A 23,148-nucleotide genomic window follows, 5' to 3' on the forward strand; every position below is an offset into this window, starting at 1 on the left:
AGGGAATTTGGTCAGATTGTGACTCCTGTAAATAAACATAGTAAATAGTTCAACACCTTAAAGCAGTGGTTGTATTTGAAAAATTTGCAGATTCCACACCTTCATTATTACCTAATGTTTGTTTCTGGTTCAGGTGAATGGGAAATGAAATTAGTTTCCTCTGAAGTCTACTTACTCACGTTGCCCGCCTACCAGAAACCTGGCAAACCAGTTATTGTAAATCCCCAAACTTGGTGGCTTAACAGTGGTCATGTTTTACCTCCGTTTTCTCTGTGGGTCCTGATTAAGGAAGGACTCAGCTGACTGATGCGGCTGTGTCTGAGGTCCTCCAGGTGCTAGATGCTTCCTACAGCAGGGAACTAGAGCAGCTGGGGTCTCGCCAGGGCATCTCTCCCTTCATTTGATTTCAGGACCTTGCCGTGACCCTTGGGTGGGTTTGTGGGCTCCTCACAACACGGTGTGCTCAGGACAGACTGTTCATGCGACTACTTAAGGCTCTAATGGTCCAGCAACAAGTCAGAAGCTGCATTGCCTTTTATCTCTGACCTGGCCTCAGTCCTATAGCATCACTCCTTCACCAGCCTGCCTATCAAAGGGCAGAAACCTAAGACTCCCACTTAGTCACATTTTTAGAAGAACGAGTCAAGGAGGCTGTGGGCACCTGGGTGGCTCAGTCGATTAAGTGGGTTGTGTCTACCCGCTGCTCAGGTCATGTGGATGAGGCGCTTGGGTGAAAGTCTTTAAAGTACCATCCTCAGCCTTAAGCCTCGTGACCTGAAGAGAAGCTACCTGAACTGTTCATCCCCAATACTTGTTGGCATGACCTCCCCACTCCCATTCAGCAGGGGGACGTGAGCAGTACCTGCAGTCTTGCCCATAGCACTTCTGAAGTCCAACCAGCCTCACACCAGTTCTTCGTGAGGGCTTAGGCACATCCCCAGGGGCACACTGGTGCGTAGTCTTGCCTTTTCCATAAAGGTAGCTCATATTTGCAGTGGAGTGATTTTCTCAGCCTGCCTCTTGCCCATAGAAATCAGAGGTTCCAGGGCCTCTGTCTATACTATCCCTGTCCAAACTAACACAATTTTTAATTATTTTTTTAATATTTCAGAGAGCACATGTGTACATGGAGGGCGGGGGAGGGAGTCAGGGAGAGGTGAGAGGGGTAGGTAGAGAGAGAAGCAGACTCCCCACCAAGCAGGGAGCCCCATGCGGGACTCGATCCCAGGACCCCCGGATCATGACCCGAGCTGGAGGCAGACGCTCAACCAACTGAGCCACCCAGGCGTCCTTTTAGTTTTTTAAACCTGTGGCATTCTGAAGTATCCACTTCTAATCCATTCCATTACAGGAAAGCCATAAGTTTGTTGGAGACCATCCCCTCCCCCCCTTTTTAAGGAGGCTCCACACCCAGTGATTGGAGCCCAACGCGGAGCTTGAACTCAGAGTTCAACACTTAACCGACTGAGCCACCCAATGGCCCCAGAGACTTCGTTTTCTACACTGGGCTCCCTGTGAGGCTGATGAACAGCAACCCTGAGATTCTTCGAAACCTCGCACCGGGTCTACAGGGTTATGCCTGTAAGACCTATAGAGGGCCCTTGTGTGTCTGACACGTCCTATGAAGGAGGCACTGTCCTGTGCTCTTGAACAGAACTTTAGGCCCCACTTTGGGTTTGATCTTTGCCTGGAAGCCATTTCTTAGAATAAGTTTTGCTGGCTTAAGAAACTAATGAGCCTTTACATTGTCTACAGGTCACATTTGGAATAAGTTCATATTACGTCTCTTCTCATTTTAAACAGCTAGAAAAAGCCAGGTGTTGTCTTCAACACTGCCCAGAAGTCTTAGCCAGATCATGGGGTTTGTTAGGTATGTTTTCTATTCTCTGTGTTGGCTAAACTCTATACACCTCATTATCAAAATCTCTTCCAACTTCCAAGAACGTTTCCCTCTCTCTTCTGTGAGCCTTCCTGGACAGCCTCCTTGGAGGCTCGTTAAGCTTCTGCTAACACCCTACCCCGGCTTTTTAGGTTTTCACTAGCCATCTCCCCGAAGCCTTGCCGGCATCCATCTGCCCCGTGTTCCCTAGACCAAGGCCACGTGTTTTAGGTCTGTGCTAAGGCAGCACTTCACCTACAGCTGCCTGGTTGCTACGTTAGAATTTGATAGAAAAGCAGAATTGCTCTGAGCATTAGAGTAGGGATTGGGGCTGCCTGCGGGGCTCAGCGGTTGAGCACCTGCCTTTGGCCCAGGGTGTGATTCCGAGGTCCTGGGATCAAGTCCCGGTTGGGCTCCCTGCATGGGGCCTGCTTCTCCCTCTGCTTCTCTCTCTCTCTTTGTCTCATGAATAAATAAAATCTTAAAAAAAAAAAAAGGGATCAGAGAGATTAGATCTCAGGCAACTGTGGAGCTGGTGGCTCGGTGTGCAGGCTGTTGGTCCTGCATCTAGTCTTGGGCCTGATCTGATGACCCTGGAGAGACCTAGGAGGAAGCACAGGGCTCTTCAGGCTTAAGTTTGGACCTGGCACACCTTCGTTCCTGCCTCATGTCTCGCCTACAGCAAGTCACGTGGACAAACCCAAAGTCAAGAGAAGCTAGTTTGCCCCACTCACGGTGGGAAAGAGATGCAAAACTACGTGTCAAGAGGCATAGCTGTAAGGAGAGGTAAGGATGAGGCTGGTAATCCAATCTCTAAGGCAGCTAAGGTGACCATGCTGCCCCCAAATACAGTGGCCGTTGGTTTGTATCTAGCTCACACAGACCCCACATCACATCGAGGTAGAGCTGTTGATTCACACATCTTTTCTCCTCTATTTGCTGCTTTGAGGGCCAGGATGTACAAATACCCCTATTTTTTCTAGCACGTTGCCTTGCATATTGTAGATCTTGAAAAACATCCTATCGAATTAATGACTGAAGTCGTTCTGGGCTCCCACATCCTAAGGCCTGTGGTGACAGCCCTGATTTTCAAAATCAGCGAGGTATTCAGGGAGGTGCCTTCTTGCTCTTTCTTCCCCACCATCATTCTCCGGCCCTTCCTCTGCCATCACCTCCCCATCCCGACCCTCATTCCTGCCGCTCACATCTGGAGATGAGAGATCCTCTCCTCCAATCAACCAAACTGCTCTTTGGGGGCGGGGGGTGTTTTCCAATAAATTCTTCAAGACCATCCCTCAGTCGACCCAGAGTCTTCGGGCACTCACCATCAACGCCGCCCGTCCAGAAGCCGGAAGGGTGAATGGAGTATTTCCCAGGGCACTCGACACAATACTCACCTGTCGAATCACGCGTCTCAAAGTGCAAAGGCCCGAGAAGAGCGTCGTGAACTCGGAAAGAGCCAAGAGTGGAATGAGCTACCTTCAGGCTCAGAGCGACCAGCTGCGTGAGCCTAACAAGGGGAGGCGACTTCAGGATGGGTCATGTGGAAGCCTAGCCCAGGCCAGACGGGTGACACAATCACGTATTTTTGGGCTCCACCGAAAGTAGTAGTAATAGTGGTGGTGCTGGTGGTGGTGGTTCTGGTGCTGGTGGTGGTGCTGGTGGTGACAGCTAACGTCTGACAGCTACCGTCCCTCCCGGGGCTGTCGGAGCCGTGCTCTAGTGTGGCATTCTGTGAGTATTCGCTCATTTGATTGTCATGAACGCCCCATGGGGGAGCCTCCAGTGTGTCCACTGGGCACAGGAGGAAACGGAGGCCCAGGTGGCTGACTCCGTGTGGGAAAGTGGTGGAGCCGGGGAGGAGCCCGGGGGGCTGGGGGGCCAGGGCGCTCCTGCTGGGACTGGAAAGAGAGGACAGTACGGACCTCTCCAGCCGTCCCCAGACCAGCATGCGACAGGCTGGACACCCCGCTCCAACGGTTGAAGACACTCAGAGGAACCTGCGCCCAATATTTAAAGCCCATTCTGTGAAAGAAGAATAAAAATCCTATTTCGGGGCAGCCCGGGTGGCTCTGCGGTTTAGCGCCTGCCTTCGGCCCAGGGCCTGATCCTGGAGACCCGGGATCGAGTCCCACATCGGACTCCCTGCATGGAGCCTGCCTCTCCCTCTGCCTGTGTCTCTGCCTCTGTCTCTATGTCTATCACAAATAAATAGATAAATCTTTAAAAAAAATAAAGTGGAAAGGTTTTGTTGGATGAACAGATCGCACTATTTGAAAATCGAGATGATCTACATGACATTTTCATTGTTTTAATCGAGTCACTCAAGATCTTTTATTACTTTCATAATGTTAACAGAAGATAGATAAGTCATCTATCCTGACAGCAAAAGACTATATTTGCCTAAGTGGGAATTTTAAGATACACAAGCATTATATACATCTTTTTTTTTTTTTTTTTTTTTTTTTTAATCACGAAGGTGCTGCTTTCACGAGCTGATGACCAGTGTGGTAGTGTTGGTGACTTCTAAATGCCGAGAGACAAATGCCACTCCTTCGACACCTCTTCCTACAAGAAACAGACATCCTCCCCCAGATACGCGCTTCCTAATACATGCAATAGATAATGCAGCAAAATATTTGAGATTTGTTGGGTGACCTTCCAGGTTTTTCTTTATTGATTTCCTTTCACTGTGTGAAAGCAGAGATCACTGTGATAAAATGTTTCAATGAGTAACTTAGGAAAAGCCGAGAGCCTGAACAATAAATCCAGTCTGAGTCAGAAGAACGATGAAAATGTGGGCTGTGAGAACAATGAGCTCTTCACCAATCATAGATTCATCTTTTCCCAGTATCCCCAAGACTGATCTCAACATTAACTCCCTGTGGTTAGCAATGTGAAGATGATCCGATCCCCAGGAAATCAGGTTCTGTCTTGCAGGACATAAATGTGCCTAATTTTGAATTTTGGCCAATCACCGACAGAACCAAGGGTCACCAATGGCTAGTTGTCAGAGCCAGGCCTTCAGCTAAATCTGTGACGCTACGATGTTGGCTCTGGGTTCTGATTTACAGAAATAGGACTCTACCACCTCAACGACCAGAATGTGTGATATCAAGGAGACGAAGTCAAAATCACTCTATTTCAGACGCTTAATATTCACACAAAAATAAAAACTCCTATTTTTGGTATTTAAAAAAATATTTGGAGTGCCTGGGTAGCTCAGTCAGTTAAGCATCTGCCTTGGGCTCTGGTCATGATCCCGGGGTCCTGGGATCAAGCCCCACATCAGGCTCTCTGCTCAGCGGGGAGCTGGCTCTCCCTCTCTCTCTGCACCTCCCCCTTTTCACGTTTGTGCTCTCCCTCTGAAATATTTACTTTAAATCTTAAAAAATAAGCTAATGTTTTATATCAATTATTAACTTCTGTTGAGATTTCCCTTTTTACCTGCATAGTATAGATTTCAGGATGTATTAAGTAAAACACAAACACGTACACACGCTCACACATACGTACACACATGCACAAACCTAGTACATAAATGATGACACGTACATAAAGCATTTTCCTGAGAAAATGTCAAGATGCAAGGGCAATTTTCATGTACGGCTCAGACAACTTGCCATAAAACACAAGGTCCTAATGGAAGAGGTTGGTTGGTTGGCGGGCTGTTTTCATGCAAAAAACCTGGCAATAGGAATCCAACCCCTAGGGTTGGGTTGACTGCTTCTAAGCTCTTTATAGCCCTAAAAGCTTATCATTTCTATGAATTAATTCTTCCCGGGATTGTTCCCATAAACAAACTGTTCCTCGGGAGAGGAGACACAGTTTGGAAAGTTGTACATATTTATATACAGGCCACTAGCGGTACCTACAAGAACCCAGTTCTTTAGGGCCGACAATGAGCATGCATGCACCCATCAGCTAAACAAGTAATCTAAAGATGACAGGCTTTCCCAAAACTTTACCATACCGATGAGGAGAAAGTCATCTAGGTCACTAAAGGAACGTGGGCTCAGATTCCAACTCTTTCAAGGGAAACATTTTTTAAAAATTTCATTAAAAATCTTAGTCTCTACATTTTAGAAAGCGCTTCTCAAACCTGTAAGACACAATCTCTCTTGCCCGGTGTTCCTATCTCTATACACATGGGTTTTCTGTGGGCCGTGACTTCCCAAGTTCCTCCCTACATTCATTTCCATCCTCTCTCAGAGACCTGAATACCCTGAACAAATGCAGAGTGAGAAAAAACGCATCAGGGAAGGCTCTAAGCTCTTTTCACGTAGCTGTAAGCAAGGGAAGGGGTGCCACGTAATTTCTTTTTTTGGTGTGTGAATGCTCCGGACATGTTCTCAAATAGCAGACAAACATATACCGCTTGGTTTAACTGAGAATCTCCCATGGAAAGCATTTCAAAAGAGTGAGAGGATCACAATGTGTCTGTTCCACTACACGTGTATTATTTTAAAGTACACTTGAAATTTTGAATGTGTTCAAATTCAGAGGTTGGAGAAACTCCAGAAGCCGTAGATACACGTTTAGGAAGCTGAAGGCTGGGAACTTCCCTTCTCGTATAATCCGTGCTTAATTTTGCATTCCTCACAGGTAAGCAGGCAGTGCCTAGAACGGAAGCAAAAACAGAAGTTTGTGCCTTGACCCTGGAAGGTCTAGTCTTCACACAACATCATTGGCTGACACTTTCTTTCTGTTCTTTGTTTGTTTGTTTGTTTTACAGAGAGCTTGAGTGGCGGGGGAGCAGCAGAGGGAGAGGGAGGGAGAGAATCTCAAGCAGACTCCATGCCCAGCGCAGAGCCCAACGTGGGGCTTGATTTCACGACCCCGAGATCATGACCTGAGCTGAAATCAAGAGTCAGATAGCTTAACCGACTGGGCCACCCAGGCGCCCCGGGAGACATTTTCTATGTTAAAGTCCACAAGCCTAATTTTTAAAAGAAAAATGGGAGCTGTTTTGTGGTTTGAGATGCCCCCAGAATTTCATCCAAAAAAAGTGCCAATAATGATCTTCATGTCCAATGTTCTCACATTTTTCACGCTGCCTCTCAAATAGAAGCCACTGTGACAAGCGAGGGTCTTTAGAGAACTGTGTCCCCACCATTAGTCCTATAAATACTCTTGCAGAAATAGCTATTCTATACCGAGCACTTCCTGCCAGAAATCATCATTTATACTCCTTAGCATGCCACGAAAACAGTCCCGATCACCATTCTCTACGGAGGAGAAGTCTGGAGACCAGGGAGTATCAGAGACTGGTCCGAGGTACTCTAACTGCAGAGGGAATGTCCTTAGCTCCCTCGCTTCCTTTTTTTTTTTTTTTTTTCTCCCACGCTTCTGAATGAGAACCATGATACATAATAACCTAGGAGGGTCCCAAGAAGTCTTGCAGCAAAGAAGCCTGTTCACGTTCCGTGCGGCTCCGTGATGGCAGAAGCCACGTCTGCTGATGAAGATGTTCTTTAGAGACCTGCACTCTGCCCTGAACATGGTAGGTGCTCACGGAATGTGGAGCAAATGAACTAGGTAACTGAGTCATAATTATTATTGAAGTTGAACTGCAGCAGCTCAACAATTGAGAGTTAAAGAGGGTCATTTTCCCACAAATGGATATGCAGAAAATTGTTCAATGGTATGAGGCATGAAAGGGCCTTCGTTTGACTTTTTATGATTGTCTTCATTAAAATCCCTCAATCAAAAAGATCATGAACCTGTTGCAACTACATGGATGGAGCTAGAGGGTATTACGCTGAGCAAAACAAGTCCGTCAGGGAAAGACAGATAACATATGATGTCACTCATATGTGGAATTTAAGAAACAAAACAAATGAACAAAGGAAAAAAGAGAGACACCAAGAAACAGACTCTCAGCGCTAGAAGACAAACGGATGGTCCCCCAAGGAAAGGTGGGTGGGAGATGGGTGAAGTAGATGATGGGGATTAAGGAGCACCCATCATGAGCCTGAGTAATGTCTAGATTGTACACCCGAAACTAACAGAACACTGTACGTTAACTATACCAGAATGAAAATAAAAAACAATAAAATTTTTTAAAAAGTCACAAACCTGTTATGCCCTGGACCAAAGCCAGCCCCACGTAGCTGATCTTCAACGGAATGGAATTTACTCTGGCATACTCGTATGTACGATGCCTTCCCAAGGGCAAATCCCAAGATACCCGCAACTGCAAAAGCAAGGTAGGAAAGATCATTGAAAAGTTCAGAATCTCCCCCATTAATTATCTTCTAGAACTTTCTACAGGAACAGTAGTCGTATTTACACGAAAACTACCATGATAAATCAACCAACACAACCTCTGGGGATGAATCTCCCCATTAAAGAGCAGGATGGGGAAATGGAGACTTAGTGATGTCGTCACTTTTGAGTGGGTGGTCAGGGGAGAGTGGGACAGAGCAAGCGAAGGTGCTGTCTCAGAGACCAGCGGTAGAGGGAGACCCAGTTGGCAGATAAATGTCTGAGGCCACCAGGGAAGGAAGGGGTGGGGTTTGGGCTGTGGCTATAGGTAGCTTCCAAATTACTTGGCAGGAAATCCCTTACATTCTCTCTATGGGTTGGAGTAGGGGGAGCAATCCATCCTGCCTGCAGGGGAGAGAGGGCACGAGTCAGAGGGAACCTCCCAGGGGACAAACAGCCAACCTGCTCCTCCTGCTGGGAGTGACGGTTCAGGCTGTACACTGGGGTGCATCCTCCCTACACAAGAGGTCCATGTATCATGAGTGGAATAGGAGGAGGCCCCAAGTTTAGGGTCAGGGTATTATTACAAAGTCCCCGATTTTTAAGCCATTTCTCATTTGCTATGTCCATTACAGAAACTATTTTGAAAAGGCTAGCCAAAAGGAGAATTAAAACCCCCGATGGCTCCATCATTCAGAGGCTCTGCTGTCAGTTTCCTCTCGTTCATCCTCTTCGTCCAGGCTTTAAAAAGAGGCTTGTCGCAGCTGGAGGCCCTACTGCTCAGCCCTGTATCAGAAAGTGCTGAATGAACCAAGAACGGCAAAGTGACAAAAAACAGAGTCTGATCTTTCAGAGTCAACACAGGCAGTCGGTTAGCCTGACGTCCCTATCGCCAGTTGCTATAAACAGCTTTTAAAAAAATGAATCTTTTCTTTTTCGAACTTCTATGACTTACGTGCGACTTTGGGCAATGATCCAAATCTTGGGTTAGATGCTAAATAACCTAAGGAGCAATATATAAATACATTATTATTTCAGTTTATGACTTCAGGTTTACAAAGTATAAAGAGACCTTCAAAGTTTAAGATGTATAGATTCTCCATCTAAAGAGGTTATTTATTTATTTATTTATTTATTTATTCATTCATTCATTCATTCATTCATTCATTCATGAGAGACACACACAGAGAGAGAGAGGCAGAGACACAGGCAGAGGGAAAAGCAGGCTCCCTTTGGGGAGCCCGATGTGGGACTTGATCCCAGGACCCCAGGGTCACACTCTGAGCCGAAGGCAGACACTCAACCACTGAGCCCCCCGGGTGCCTGTGAAGAGGTGATATTTTAAGAGTTAGAAGTCAATTCTTGATTGAGCTTAACTTGCAAATAACCATTTTTGGCAAGTAGCAAGTAATAGCTTGCCAGAATGTCTAGAAAAAAGAATATGAAACAGAAAATTCAAGTCTGATTTAAAGATATCGAGGCGGGGGTGTGTGGGGTGGCACCTGGGTGGCTCAGCTGGTTGAGTGCCACCTACTGGTTTCAGCTCAGGTCATGATCTCAGGGTCGTGAGGTCAAGCTCCACGTCAGGCTCCATGCTCAGAGCAGAGTCGACTTGGGATTCTCCATCTCCCTCTGCCTTCCTCCAGCTCTCTCTGTCTCAGTAAATAAATAAAATCTTAATAAATAAATCAAGATGTCAAGGCAGGGCTCCTGGCTGGCACAGTCTGTGGAGCATGCGACTCTCAATCTCGATGTGTAAGTTTGAGCTACACACTGGGTGTGGAGATGACTTAAAAAATAAAATATTTATTATTTTTTTATTTTTTCTTTTTATTTAAAAAATAAAATCTTAAAAAAAAAAGCTATCAAGGCAAAGGTGGGGCTAAGAACTTAGTTGCAGGCAACGAGGCATCGCCCCCTTGTTTTTTTAAGTAATTCAACAGAGTCCCAGTTTAGAGCTTCACAGTATATATCTAACTATCACAATTTTATTTTATTTTTATTTTTTTTCTATCACAATTTTAAAACAAAAACATTAAAATCTGTTGTAGGCAGGGCAGCCCGGGTGTCTCAGCAGTTTAGCGCCGCCTTCGGCCCGGGGTGTGATCCTGGAGTCCCGCATCGGGCTCCCTGCATGGGGCCTGCCCCTCTCTCTCTGTGTGTCCCTAATGAATAAATAAATAAAATCTTTAAAAAAAAAAAATAAAATCTGCTGTAGGCAGAGTAACAGTGTCCTAAAGATGTCCATACCCAACCCCTGGGAACTAGGAAGAAAATGGAATTAGGATTGCTAATCATAGCTTCAATATAGGAAGATTATCCTGGATTATTTGGGTGGACCCAATGTCATCAAGACGTATTCATCTCGAGAGTGGAAGAGGGAAATTCAGAGCCAGAGCCAAAGGAACTTGCCTCAGTGGTGCTGGCTTGCAGGCCGAGCAAGGGGCCACGAGCAGGGGATGTGGGGGGTCTCTAGAAGCTGGGAGGGAAGGGAGGCCCCAGACCAGCCTCTCCCCCACTCGCCCCGGGGAGGCCCGCAGCATTGCTAGCACTTTGATTTCTGCCCCCAGAGGCCTATTTTGGGCTTCTGACCTCCCAAACCGTGAGATAATAAACTTGTACTGTTTTAAGTCACTAACTAGGCTTGTGGGAATTTAGCAGCCATAGAAAACCGATACAGGAACCTGGAAAAGTACATGTGCACACATGCAGGAGACTGTAGATTTGAAACCCTTTGTATCTAGAAAACATCGTTCCGGTAGATGTTGGGGCCATACGTTTTTGTTGTCAGAAATGGTCTGACAACGGCTTGCTACTGATTGATGAATATACTTCTATAAACAGGCTCTCTTCCAGTTATAAAAATGAAATCCGGGCTCCTAGGCGGTGGAGTCAGTGGAGTAGCCAACTCTTTTTTTTTTTTTTTTTTTTTTTTTTTTTTTTTAGTAGCCAACTCTTGATTCTGGCTCAGGTCATGATCTCAGGGTCTTGGGATGGAGCGCCGTGTAAGGCTCCGGGCTCAGTGAGGAGTCTGCTTAAGGACTTCTCTCCCTCTCCCTCTGCCCATCCCTCCACTCATGATCTCTCTCTCTCTCAATTAAATAATTTTTTAAAAAGATTTATTTATTTATTTATGATAGAAAGAGACAGAGGCAGAGACACAGGAGGAAGGAGAAGCAGGCTCTATGTCAGGAGCCTGACGTGGGACTCGATCCTGGGACTCGAGGATTGCGCCCTGGGCCAAAGGCAGGTGCCAAACCGCTGAGCCAACCAGGGATCCCCTCAAATAAATAATAAATATTAAAAAATGAAATCATATTTAATAAATCACCTTTACAGACAAGAGTAATATTGAGTGAACGGGATTCTCCTATATATACGACATATGTGGTCTTTCAGACCCCAAAAAGAATGAGAACATTTTCCCTCACATTTACTGGGTATAAAACTCTTTTGAAAGTCCTGGTAATCAGCGGCCTTCAGGATGCTGGGCTGCAGCAAAGTCAGGCGCCTTCCTGTTACCTGGGCACCAGGCAGTGACTCTGGGGGGCCCTGGTAGACAGAGATCAAAAAGAAGAGGGCTACACAGGGAGAGTGGGAAACTCTAAGAGGCAGGGAGAGCCTATGGGGCAGATGCGGGGCGGCTGCTAGTTCTCTTGCTCTGTTGTTCAAGTTAGGGACTCGGGCACAGAGAAAGGCACCGCACCGGTTTCCCGTGCTGTAACAACTTAACTACAAACCTCGTGGTCTAAAGGAACATGGATTGGTTACTTTCCAGTTCTTGAGGTCAGAGGCTCCAAAGGGGTCTCACTGGGTGAAGCCAGCCCATCTGGGTGGCTTCACCAAAATACGGCACCCTGGATGCTTATAAACAACAGAAATTTAGTTCTCAGTCCCGGAGGCTGAGATCCAAGGTCAGGTGCCAGCCAGCATGGTCGGGTGAGGGCCCACTTGGGGTCACGGACTTCTTGTTGTCTTGTCCTGGGATGAAAGGGGCTAGGGAGCTCTGTGGGATCTCTTTTCCAAGGGCACTAATTCCCCTTTCCAAGGCTCCACCTCCCCTCCAAAGACCCCATCTCCTACCACCATCACCGTGGGTGTTGGGGCTTCAACATGTGAACCTGGAGGACACAAGCATTCGGACCAGAGCACTGGGTTAAACTCAGGGTATTAGCAGAGCCGAATTCCTTTCTGGAGGCTCTAGGGTCTCTTGCCTTTGCAGCTTCTGGAGGCCCAGCCACATCCGTGGACTCAGGGGCCCTTGCTCCATCTTCACAGCCAGCAATATTGAGCCGAGAGCCCTTCCCGAGCTGCCATCCCTCTGGTTCCATCTTCTGATCCACTCTTGCATTTTTAATGACACTTCTGATGACACTGGGCCCAACCTGATAAGCCAGATTTATCTTCTTAAGGTCGGCTGACGGACAACCTTAATTCTATCTGCAACTTTAATTTCCCTTTGCCACATAACCTAACATAGCCACTCATTCTGGAGATTAGGACATCTTCGGGGGGGGAGGAGGGGGACTTCATCTGAAAACAAGCAAAAACCTGCATAAATAAATCCTTCACCAAGAAACAAATGCCAGGGGCCAAAAAAGCTGTCCGGAGAGTCCGTGAAAACGGGGCTTTCTAAAGTTTAATTATGAAACAGATACAGAATCTTACCTTGGTGGACGAGCCCTTGGGTGGCAAGCATGCTCATGAGGGAGAAAGGCAGGGCTGTGAAAGAAATAGGCCCTTCAATATTGCAATTTTAAAGCTTGGCACCTCACCCAGAAGTCAGGGGAAATTAGTCTGCGTGTTTTTCCCTCCCTCTCTTATCTACCTTGGCGACGAGTTTTCAGTCATTTGTTATTATACTTTCTCAACAAATATTTATTAAACACCGCATGCAGAATTTTCTTGAGATCTGCCCCAGTCACTCAACCCGAAACACAGGTTCGGTGTGACAACCTAGCTACATGCCCCTCCATCTCCGACATCCACTTTTACTGAATGCCCACAGTGCACCAGCCTCTCGGTGTGTGCGTGCACACTTAGCTGTGTCTTGTGAAATGTTCAATCCTACATTAAAAAACCCAGCATAAATAAATAAATAAATAAAATAAAATAAAATAAAATAAAATAAAATAAAATAAAATAAAATAAAAAAAAACAGCACAAGAAAGCTCTTTATACCCTATCCAGGCCCGTGCCTACCTTTGGTCTTGAATGACTTGACTTGGGCCAATTGACTTGGCCGCACAATTCGGATCTGCCTATTTTCTGAAGATTACAAGATTATCACATTCCTGTTAAACACGGGGTGGTGCTGGGCTATGATTTTTTAAAGCAGGCAAGTTAGTCTGGCCAAGGCGTATCCAGTTCTATCAAAATGCAGCCCTCGTTCCAAAAGAGTAAGAGAGCTGATAAACATCAAGCTCTTCCTAGCAACCAAGAAAAATCGAACAGCAACCGATTTCTCCCCTCTCATCTACCTGATGGTACTCGAATGGGTCACACTGAAATGTTACTTTGCTAGCACTTAGCTAAGTTACTGATTCATAGGTGCAAACATTTTTTTTAAAAACCATGGATTTCTGGGAGCGCCATCAATAATGACAATAATGTATGGTGACTATCAAGTTCTCAAGTGTCACTTCCCAAACGATCGACCCTGAACTTGAACGATCTGAGAAATCACAAAGTGCATTTCCAAGTATAAATCATCCCCGTGCTGCAGAACACGGGGGGCTAGATCTGTGGGCCTATCCTGACATTTTCAAATGACAAATCGTGAATTTTTTTTTAAATTGGAAGAGACTTGAACACACAGCATGAATTCACACCCTTGTCTCTGTGAGGCGGGCCTGGCGAGAGGAAGGGAGTCAGCAGGAAAGGTCATTTCAGAGCCTTCGAAGAGAAGCAGCCGCGGAATGTTGGCACATTCTTCACTCATCCCGCAAATGTTCAACAGGGGATTTCTCCAGGGGCCGCATGGGCTTGGCTCCGGGGTGAAGCCCTGAGCCTGACATCGCTCCTGAATCCAGAGGAGGGGAGAGTCTAGCGAAACCCAGGAAGGTCGAATCTTTCAAGAAATTCTAAATAGCACTCTTGGGATGTGTCCTGGGCCCCCAGAGAAGAACAGGTCCCGAGTGTGCCTCACTTCTGGCTAAATGGGGGAAGGTGCTCCGGACTCCGATGCCGTCTGGGCCCCGAAGAGGATCTCGGCGGGGTTTGCCTCTACACAGCCCCCCGACGTGGCTGTTCTTCAGGGGGAGCTGGGCAAAGGCCCCACTCGGAGGTGAACCATCCCCAGAATTCTACCGTGACACGTGGGCAGTTTGTTAACAAAGAGTAAGAGGGGACGCAATTACCTCTCTTCCAGAAACTTTCTTCTTGACATTCTCGGATAATCTTGGAAATCTCTCCCCTGTGGATGTGCAGTTTTGATTTTGGACAGAATAACAGGCTCTGTAAGGAAAGGTACACGGTGAGCGGACTGGGGTTGTTAGCACGGCGTCTGCTCTGTTTGCCCCGGAGGAGGGAGGAGGCAGGAGGGAGGAGAGGGAGGAGGGGGAGGGAGGAGGAGGGAGGAGGCAGGAGGAGGAGGCAGAAGGGAGGAGAAGGGAGTAGAGAGGAGGAGGGAGGAGGAGGCAGGAGGGAGGAGGAGGGAGGAGGAGGGAGAAGGAGGCAGGAGGGAGGAGGGAGGAGGAGGGAGGAGGAGGCAGGAGGGAGAAGGGAGAGGGAAGAGGGAGGAGTGGGAGAAAGGAGAGGAGGGAGGAGGAAGGAGGAGGGAGGAGGAGGGAAGAAGAGGGAGGAAGAGTAGGGAGGAGGAGGGAAGAGGAAGGAAGGAGGAAGGAGGAGGAGAGAGGAGGAGGGAGGAGGGGGAGGAGGGAGAAAGGGGGAGGAGGAGGCAGGAGGGGGAAGAGGAGGCAGGAGGGAGGAGGGAGGAAGAGGCAGGAGGGAGGAGGAGGAGGGAGGAGAGGGGAGGAGGAGGAGCAGGGGGAGGAGGAAGGGGGAGCACGGGGAGGGCTCCTGTCTCTGTCCACACAGCTCACTCTGCTTGCAAATGCTCCTCGCTCCCTTTGCCTGCCTCAGTGTCCCTAAGACCCAGGCCGGTGCTGCCTCCTGGGTGACGAAGAGATTTCCCCTAAAGCACACGGTACACAGCTGGGATCCCATTCCGAGCAGGGCGCTCCAAGGTGGCCACGTACAGGTGCCGTCTCCACTCACCCATTTATACTCCCCAACGCAGTTTTGGGCTACGAACTCCTCAACGGATTGCTTTTAATTTGTCTGCATACGCTGCTTTCTATCTTCTCAGGGTTTGTTTTCTGTTTTTTTACACATTTTTAAGTGCTCTGCCCGTAGCTTCGTGGAACCAGTGACACGGTTGACACGATCGTTTTTACTAGACCTGCAGTAGCCTTTTGCTCACGTCAATACGCTACACGCTGGACTGACCGCCGTCACTCAGGCCCCTCGGGATGCTCACTCACGCTCACCTACATTTTCCCTTCTCACCCCCCCAACCCATCGCTGCCATTCTGGGGGGTTGACGTGCATCATTTGTTGGTACCCGTTGTTGCAAGACGTTCATCGCTGCGGGTGCACGCATCTTTCTTAGGCAAATGGCTTTGACTTCTATATATCATTTTGCTTAAAAAATGGTTTCAACTCAGCTCTGTGCTTTTCAGATCCACCCGTGTTGCTCATACACCCAGTTCCGTGTCCTCACGGCCGGTCGATTCTCCAGCAGGCCTCCAAGTCCCCACCGACACACATCTCCTTACAGTCAGTGCCCCTGTGAGAATGTCTTCAGGTACAAACCCAGAAGCAAAATATAGGATGCATGTATTCCTCATCTGACAAAGTCCTTTTATTATTATTATTATTATTTTTACAAAGTCTTGCTAGAGTTCTCTCCCCGGTGGCTACGTCACTAACCACTCACAGCAGCAGTGCCTGAATGTTCGGTGCCTGCAGAGCCTGCCTAGGAGCTGTAAGCTGGATCCTTAGCAGATTAAAGAACAGATTTTTATTTTTTTATTTTTTTATTTTTTATTTTTTACTTTTTTTAAAGAACAGATTTTATAACATTTGGCATTAACCAGTTTTCTGAATTTCGACAGTCTAATCAGTATAATGTAATATTTTCTTCTCATCTGCGTTTCTCTCATAACTAATGTGTTTGAGAATCCACCTATTTTTCAGCCAGAATGCCCTTCTTCTAGAATGTTCGGGCAATCCCTCAACTGCCTGGGTTGTCATCTTGCGTCACACAGAGGCTCGGTACTTTTTCATGGTGCTAAAATACACAAAACAGAATACTTACCATTTTAACCATTTTAATGTATACAATCCAAGGCACTAAGTACATCCACAGGGGCTGTACAGCCGCAACCCCCTTCCAGTTCCAGAACTTTCTCATCGCCCCAAAAGGAAATTCCATATTTATTAAGGGGTCTCGCCTCATTCCTTGCTTCCCCCCGACCCTCAGCAACCTGACATGCTCATCTGTTTCTGTCTCTATGGATTTGCCTACTCTGGATGCCTAAGTGGCATCATATACATACCATATGGTCCTTTTCGTGGCTGTCTTCTCTCCCTGTGCATGTTGTCAGGGTTCATCCATGTTGTAGCAGGTGTCACTAATTCATTTTTTTTTGTGTCTCAGTAATATTCCCTTGAATAGATATACCACTTTTTTTTTTTTTTTTTTTTTTTTTTTAAATCCAGTCACCTACTGATGGATATTTGAGTCATTCCCACCTTTTGGCTATTGTGAATAGAGCTGCTCTGAGCACGGATGCGCAACTTTTGTTTGAACACCTGTTTTCAATTCTGCGGGGCCGTCCGGTAATTCTCTGCTTGACTTGCTGAGGACCTGCCAACCAAACTGTTTTTTCCTCAGCAGCTGCACCATTGTACGGTCTCCCCAGCAAAGTATGAGAGTTCCAGTCTTCCCACATTCTTGTCGACACTTCTCATTTTCTCTTTTGTTTCCGTTCTTTTCAAATTAGCACCTTACATTTTTTTGGATATAAATTTTTTGATTAATTTAAGCGAAATGGACTAAATTGTCTCTGTTTTTTTTTTTTTTTTTAAAGATTGTATTTATTCATGAAAAACAGAGAGAGAGAGAGAGAGAGAGAGAGGCAGGGACACAGGCAGAGGGAGAAGCAGGCTCCATGCAGGGAGCTCCACATGGGACTCGATCCCGGGTCTCCAGGATCAGATCCTGGACTGAAGGTGGTGCTAAACCGCTGAGCCACCCAGGCTGCCCTGTCTCTGTTTATAATTATGGTAACGCTAGTGATTGTGAAATGGTATCTCACTGTGGTTTCGATTTGCATTTCCCTAATGACCAGTGACATTGAGCATCTATTCATTTGCTTGTTGGCCACTCACATAGTTTTCCTTGGAGAAAAACCTATTTAAGTCCTTTGCCCATTTAAAAAAAATTGGGCTGTCTTTTTGTTGTTGAGCTGTCAAAGCTCTTTGTGTATTGTGGATATTAGGCCCTTATTAGATAGGTGATTCAAAAATAATTTTTTTTCCCATCCTCTGGGTGGTTCATTTTTTAAAAACAAGTTTTATTTCATTGGTTCCTCACTATACAAGTCACACTTGTATTTCTTTTTTTGTGAATTATTTACATAAGATCTCTGTCATTTACCTCTTGGACTTTTAGTGTTTTTCTTGGGGCGGAGCTCTTTGGCTTTTGTGTTTTGCCTTGTCTGATTTTGCCAGTGTTTGTTTTTGGACTCTTTGTAGTACTTTCCCATCGTCTAGGTACCACTGTACCAAGCACTTTATATTGCACGATGACAGGGTGGTAGGACCCCTTGGCACCTATGCCTTCGGAGTTGTATAAATAGCTTGAGTAGGTAACCTTTGTCTTCTTTCTTTACGACTCCCCACAGCACAGCACACAGATGACAGTGGTCAGAGAAGGAACTCTCCACTTACCTTTGTTCCTGAGCAAGCACTCCTTATCCCAGTGTAAATACCTCTTCTTGGTTCTGCCTATGGCTGTGGCAAACGTAGGGAACGCCTCCCTCCCTCCTCTGTCCCAAACATACACCTATATACACGTCCAGGATCAGGGATCCAGATGATGACAATAGCTGTGAGTCCTGAAGTCAAGCCTGATGCTGCCGCACGGTCTCCCCAGGGGAGCTCTGGTGCTCCTTTCCTGTACAGCCATAAATGTTTCATGGTTCTCTATTTCACAGAGGCAACTCGGGTGTCAGAATTCTTTTCCTTATGACTTGCTATCATTTGTCTGTTTGCTTCTCCTAAACTTTGCTCCTTTAATACCACCTCCTTCATTAAATTATTTTTAGCTGGAAAAGTTGACACTAGAGAACATGAACTCCGTTTACCATCACGATACTTAATCTTTGCTTTATGTTTGTGGCCCCAAAACATATAATATTCATTCTTTACACTTTGAAAGACTGTGCCCATGTTAACACTAGGGTTCTCAATCTGATTGCTAATTTAATTTATTTGTTAGGGAATAGCGGTCAGCAGCATATACTTAGTATGATTAGCCTTGGCAACAAAAATGTAAAAAACAAGAATGATGTATCATCCTGTCAGATTCAGTTAAGAGTTTTGCTCTGCTAAACGAAATTTCTCCAGTCACTGACAGCCTACGTAAGAGCGAGTTAGGCTAGATTCTGAGCAGGGAAGAGTAAAGAAAGGATTTTACAAATTAAAATGTAAAAGGCTCTTTTTCAAGGAAGCTAAAAAAATACTTTCCTTCCCCATCCCATTATCTTTGAACCCACCCAACAACGTGCCAGGCTGAAAAAAAGCAAAGTGACCATTCAAGGATGAGGCTTAAGGAACGTTATATGATAGTCCTCTTCAGTTGGCAGACTTCCGAATTAAAAATATACCTGCTTGCTTGGTGGTGGCAAATGGGGGCCTTTATCTTGGTTTCCATGAGTAGACATTGAAGCCATGATGCCTTCGTCTTTGCTTCTCTTCTGGTTGGGTGTACTCAGCTTACTCGTTGACCCAAGGCCTAAGGAAAGTAGAAAGGAGTCACTATGCTGTGGCTAAATTTCATATCAACCTTAAAAACCTCCTTAGTATCAATTCACCAAATTGGAAAACTTGTTTTCATTTTGTCATCAGTCTTCATCTGCCACCATCTGCAAACTCACGTCCATTTTTTTTTAATTTATTCATGAGAGACACACACACACACACACAGAGGCAGAGACACAGGCACTCACTGTAGGAGTAGGGGGAGAAGCAGGCCCCATGCAGGGAGCCTGATGTGGGACTCGATCCTGGGACTCCAGGATCACGCCCTAAAGGTAGGGGCCGAACCGCTGAGCCACCCAGGGATCCCCTGCAAACTCACGTCCTAATGCTTCTCCCCCACTAACACACACAAATTAACTCACTATGGTGACGGATCAGGTTTAGAGTGAAGTGACACACTATGCACAGTTTTACTACTTAAAAAAATTGTGTCCTAATCAAAGTTTTAATTCATTACAAGGTCACTAACCACAACAAATGCTTATTGAGTGTCTACTGTGTGTCGGGCCAAGGAACACAAAGATGGATAAGGGAAAATCAGTGCTGCAAGAGCTCCTGGTCTAAAGGGGAATATAGACAAGTCGGCAGTTACCCAACATGCAAGGGGCTCCCTTACAGCTTTGTACAGGGTATTAAGGAAGGAGAAGAAGAAAGGTCTATTCTCTCTGGTCATTTTTTTTTTTTAAGATTTTATTTATTTATTTATTTATTTTTTTTTAGGAGAGATACACAGAGAGAGGCAGAGACACAGGCAGAGGGAGAAGGAGGCTCCATGCAGGGAGCCCGATGCGGGACTCGATCCCAGGACTCCAGGATCATGCCTTGGGCCAAAGGCAGGCGCTAAACCGGTGGGCCACCCAGGGATCCCTCTCTGATCAGTTCTGAAGGCACTAAAGACTAAGACTCTTGAGCTTTCAAGGGGTAGATGGACTCCAGAGACAGGAAGATCAGTTTGGAAGGTGCTGTAATAGTCCAGCCAAGGACCTGAAGAGACCTGAACCAAGACCCTGGGGAAGGATAAAGATGATAAACTTGTGCTTGGAAGTGTTGGATTTGGGTGCCTGTGGGGTCATGCATTGGAATCCGCCAGTAGGAATTAGAATATTTGATCATTTGGGTCTGGAGTTACAGATTAGGGACAGGCAGGGAACAGGAGTTTTGGGAGTTGCTGTCATAAAAAATGATAGGTAAAGCGAGAAACACGAATAGAATTGTCTACAAAGAGTGCTGGAAAATGAGAACATTGAGGCCGAGGGAATACCGACAAAAGAAAAACAAAACAAACAGGCCAAGGCAAATGACTGAGAAGGAATAGTATATTCCTTATTACACTATTATAATAGGGAACAGAGGAGTGGGAGTTTCTGAAGGAGAAAATGAATTATTGGTACCACATGGCTCAGAAGAGTGATTTGGCAAGAATGGGCATATTTCCAGGGGGACCATGGACCCTCCCTGCCCCACCCGGCTCCAACGATGGCCACTGCACTCTGCTGCCCCCGCCTCTTGGACTACCACCAACTTCCCTGCACAGTGACAACCTTGTCACACACGATTCTGTTTCCCACTCAACTGCCAGGCATGTGAACCAAGGGGACCATTAGCTGGGCAGGGTTTAACCTCAGATGTGTTGTTATAGAGGCAGCCTGCGGATGCCCTACACTGGAGAGGCCTGGAGTCAGAGGCCTGAGTTCAGGTCCTGACTCTACTCTTGCTAGCTCTGTGCAAGTTTTATTTTTTTATTTTTTGTTTTCTTAAGATTTTCATTTATTTATTTGACAGAGGGAAAGTGAGGGGGAGGGAGAAGCAGGCTCCCCAGCGAGCAGGGAGCCCTATGTGGAGCTGGATCCCCAGGTCCTGGGATCATGACCTGAGCTGAAGGCAGAGGCTTCAACCGACTGAGCCACCAGGTGCCCCTGGGGCAAGTGATTTAATGTGTCTGTGGCCTCAGCTTTCGCACCTGTGACGAGGAGGTAATGCACAGAGCGAGGGGCTTGAGGGGCTGTTGCAAGGATGAGGGATGAGGACGGGGGACTGAGGTCCATAAAGCCCCAGCTCAGTGCCCTGCACGGGGGAGCACGAGCAGCTGTCACATTGACCCTATTTCTTGCTGATCTCCAGGAAGTCTGCGCTGGCCTTAAGTCCTGTTAGATAATCTCGGCTCAGGCGGCAGGTCTGCCGCTGCCTCAGATCCGGGGGCAAAGATCCCGGGCTCCGGCGGTCAGGCCCCCTGGCGCCCAGGGAATCCCCAGCCCACCCGAGCAACCCTCCGGGAAGGCCTTGACTCCTGGGGGCAGCTCCCACCACCAGGCCCGGGTCTGCTTTGGGGTCCCTCTACTTTTTCAGTGGTTGGGGCTGGACTTCCGACCCCCGGGCAGGGGGGCTGGGGGGGCCCCCCCGCAGCAGGACGCGGGCTCAGGTCACAGCGGAGGGAGTCAGCCCGCAGGAGTCCGCCGTCCCCAGCCTGAGGCCACCTGCACGACCCCAAACCCCTCCCACCCCGCACCCCCACCCGCCGAGCCAGGCCCCGAGGGGTTAGCAAGGGGCGACTCCGGATCCCCCCGCCCCCGCCCCTGGGGACCCAAGCAGTGGAGCGAGAGCACCCCCTCCGCCCTCCCCCCCCCGCCCCCAGCTCCCCGCCGTCGCTCCCGCCGGGCCCCGGGGAGGCCTCACCTGCTCAGGTGCGGATCCGGACCAGCCGCGCCGAGCCCGCCGCGACCGCAGCTGCCGCGGGACCCGCCGCCTCCCCGCGCTCCGCCGCCGGGCCCGACTGCCCTCCTCCCGCCTCCCGCCTCCCGCCTCCCTCCTCTCTCCCTTCCTCCCTCCTCCCCCTCCCTCCTTCCTCCTCCTCCCCTCCCCCATCCTCCCCTCCTCCTTCCTCCCCCTCCCTCTCTCCTCCTCCCCCTCCCCCTCTCTCCTTCCTCCTCCCTCCTCTCATCCTCCCTCCTCTCTCCCCTCCTCCTCCTCCCTCCTCCTCCCCCTCCCCCTCTCTCCTTCCTCCTCCATCCTTCCCTCTTCCCCTCCCTCCTCCCTTCCTCCCCCTCCTCCCCGCAGCTGCCCCCATCCCCGGGGGCGTCCTCCTCCCCTGGCTCCGCCCCCTGCCCCCTCAGCACCTGCACCCACGCCGGCCTGCGGCTCCTCCCTCCCTGCGTGACCTCAGCGCCCTCCCACCCGCCGCCGCTGGGGCTGAAACCCGGCGCTGGGAACCTCCCTCCCCCCTCCCCCCCTCCCCCCTCCCTCCTCGCCCCGGAGGGGGACCCCGAGATGCTGGTTCCTCTCCGGCCGCCCGCGGGGCTGCGGCGCCGTCCCCGGGGCGCTCCCTCCAGCTGTGCTCCCCTGCGGCCCGCCCGCCCGTGGGTTTGAATGCACAGTTGGCAGGTCCGGCTGCGAGCGTCAGCTGGCTCCTGTGACTGGGTATGTGTGCACCCGTGAAATGGCCACTATCACGAGCCCGCTTAACGCCCCTCACTCCGCAGTAACCCTCCGTCCCCCCATTTTTCCCCTTTGAAGACTTTTAAGATCTCCTCTCTCTTAGCAACTTTTTAAAGGATTTTATTTATTCAGGAGAGACCCAGAGAGAAGCAGAGTCACAGGCTCCCTGCAGGGGGGCATGATGTGGGGCCCTATCCCGGGACCCCGGGGTCACGCCCTGGGCCGAAGGCAGGCGCTCAACCGCTGAGCCACCCAGGCGACCCGCAACTTCTTTTTAAAGTTTTATGTATTTAAGTAGTCTCTTCACCCACGTGGGGCCCCTCGAAGTCCCCACCCCGCCGTCGAGTCGCATGTGTCTCAGACCGAGCCAGCCGGGCCCCTCTCTCAGCAGCGCCCACACGCAGCGCGCTGTCGTTGACTATGGCCCGCGTGCTGCGCCTTCAATGCCCACGATTAACTTATTTTATAACCGAAGCTTGGGCACTGTCACCCATCCGCGTGCAATTCCTTTTACAACCTTTAGAGTGAGTACCATCCGTCTGCATTTTAAGGGGAGGCAAGTGAGTTGTGCGCGGCCACCC

At 48.4% G+C, this 23,148-nt stretch overlaps 1 protein-coding gene across 1 annotated transcript; it reads right to left on the reverse strand.

The window, feature by feature from the left end:
- Positions 1-6,316: 6,316 nt before the first annotated feature.
- Positions 6,317-21,926, reverse strand: OCIAD2 (OCIA domain containing 2). Its single transcript, XM_038556057.1, has 7 exons — positions 21,809-21,926; positions 18,982-19,109; positions 14,446-14,542; positions 12,755-12,808; positions 9,042-9,089; positions 7,958-8,075; positions 6,317-6,499 (listed from the first exon to the last, which is right to left on the reverse strand). The coding sequence occupies exons 2-7, from the start codon at positions 19,045-19,047 to the stop codon at positions 6,418-6,420; spliced, it is 465 nt and encodes a 154-aa protein (XP_038411985.1). The 5' UTR covers positions 19,048-19,109; positions 21,809-21,926; the 3' UTR covers positions 6,317-6,417.
- Between the last annotated feature and the right edge of the window lie 1,222 nt (positions 21,927-23,148).

The sequence above is a fragment of the Canis lupus genome, chromosome 13, assembly GCF_011100685.1.
Source record: "Canis lupus familiaris isolate Mischka breed German Shepherd chromosome 13, alternate assembly UU_Cfam_GSD_1.0, whole genome shotgun sequence".
NCBI lineage: Eukaryota > Metazoa > Chordata > Mammalia > Carnivora > Canidae > Canis > Canis lupus.

Coding starts and splice junctions, on each gene's coding strand:
- OCIAD2 (XM_038556057.1), bottom strand. CDS start 19,047: ATGGCTTCAATGTCTACTCATGGAAACCAAGATAAAGGCCCCCATTTG. Junction 14,543..18,981: donor TGCCACCACCAAGCAAGCAG/GTATATTTTTAA, acceptor CTTTCCTTACAG/AGCCTGTTATTCTGTCCAAA. Junction 6,500..7,957: donor TTTGGTCCAGGGCATAACAG/GTTTGTGACTTT, acceptor CTTCCGTTCTAG/GCACTGCCTGCTTACCTGTG.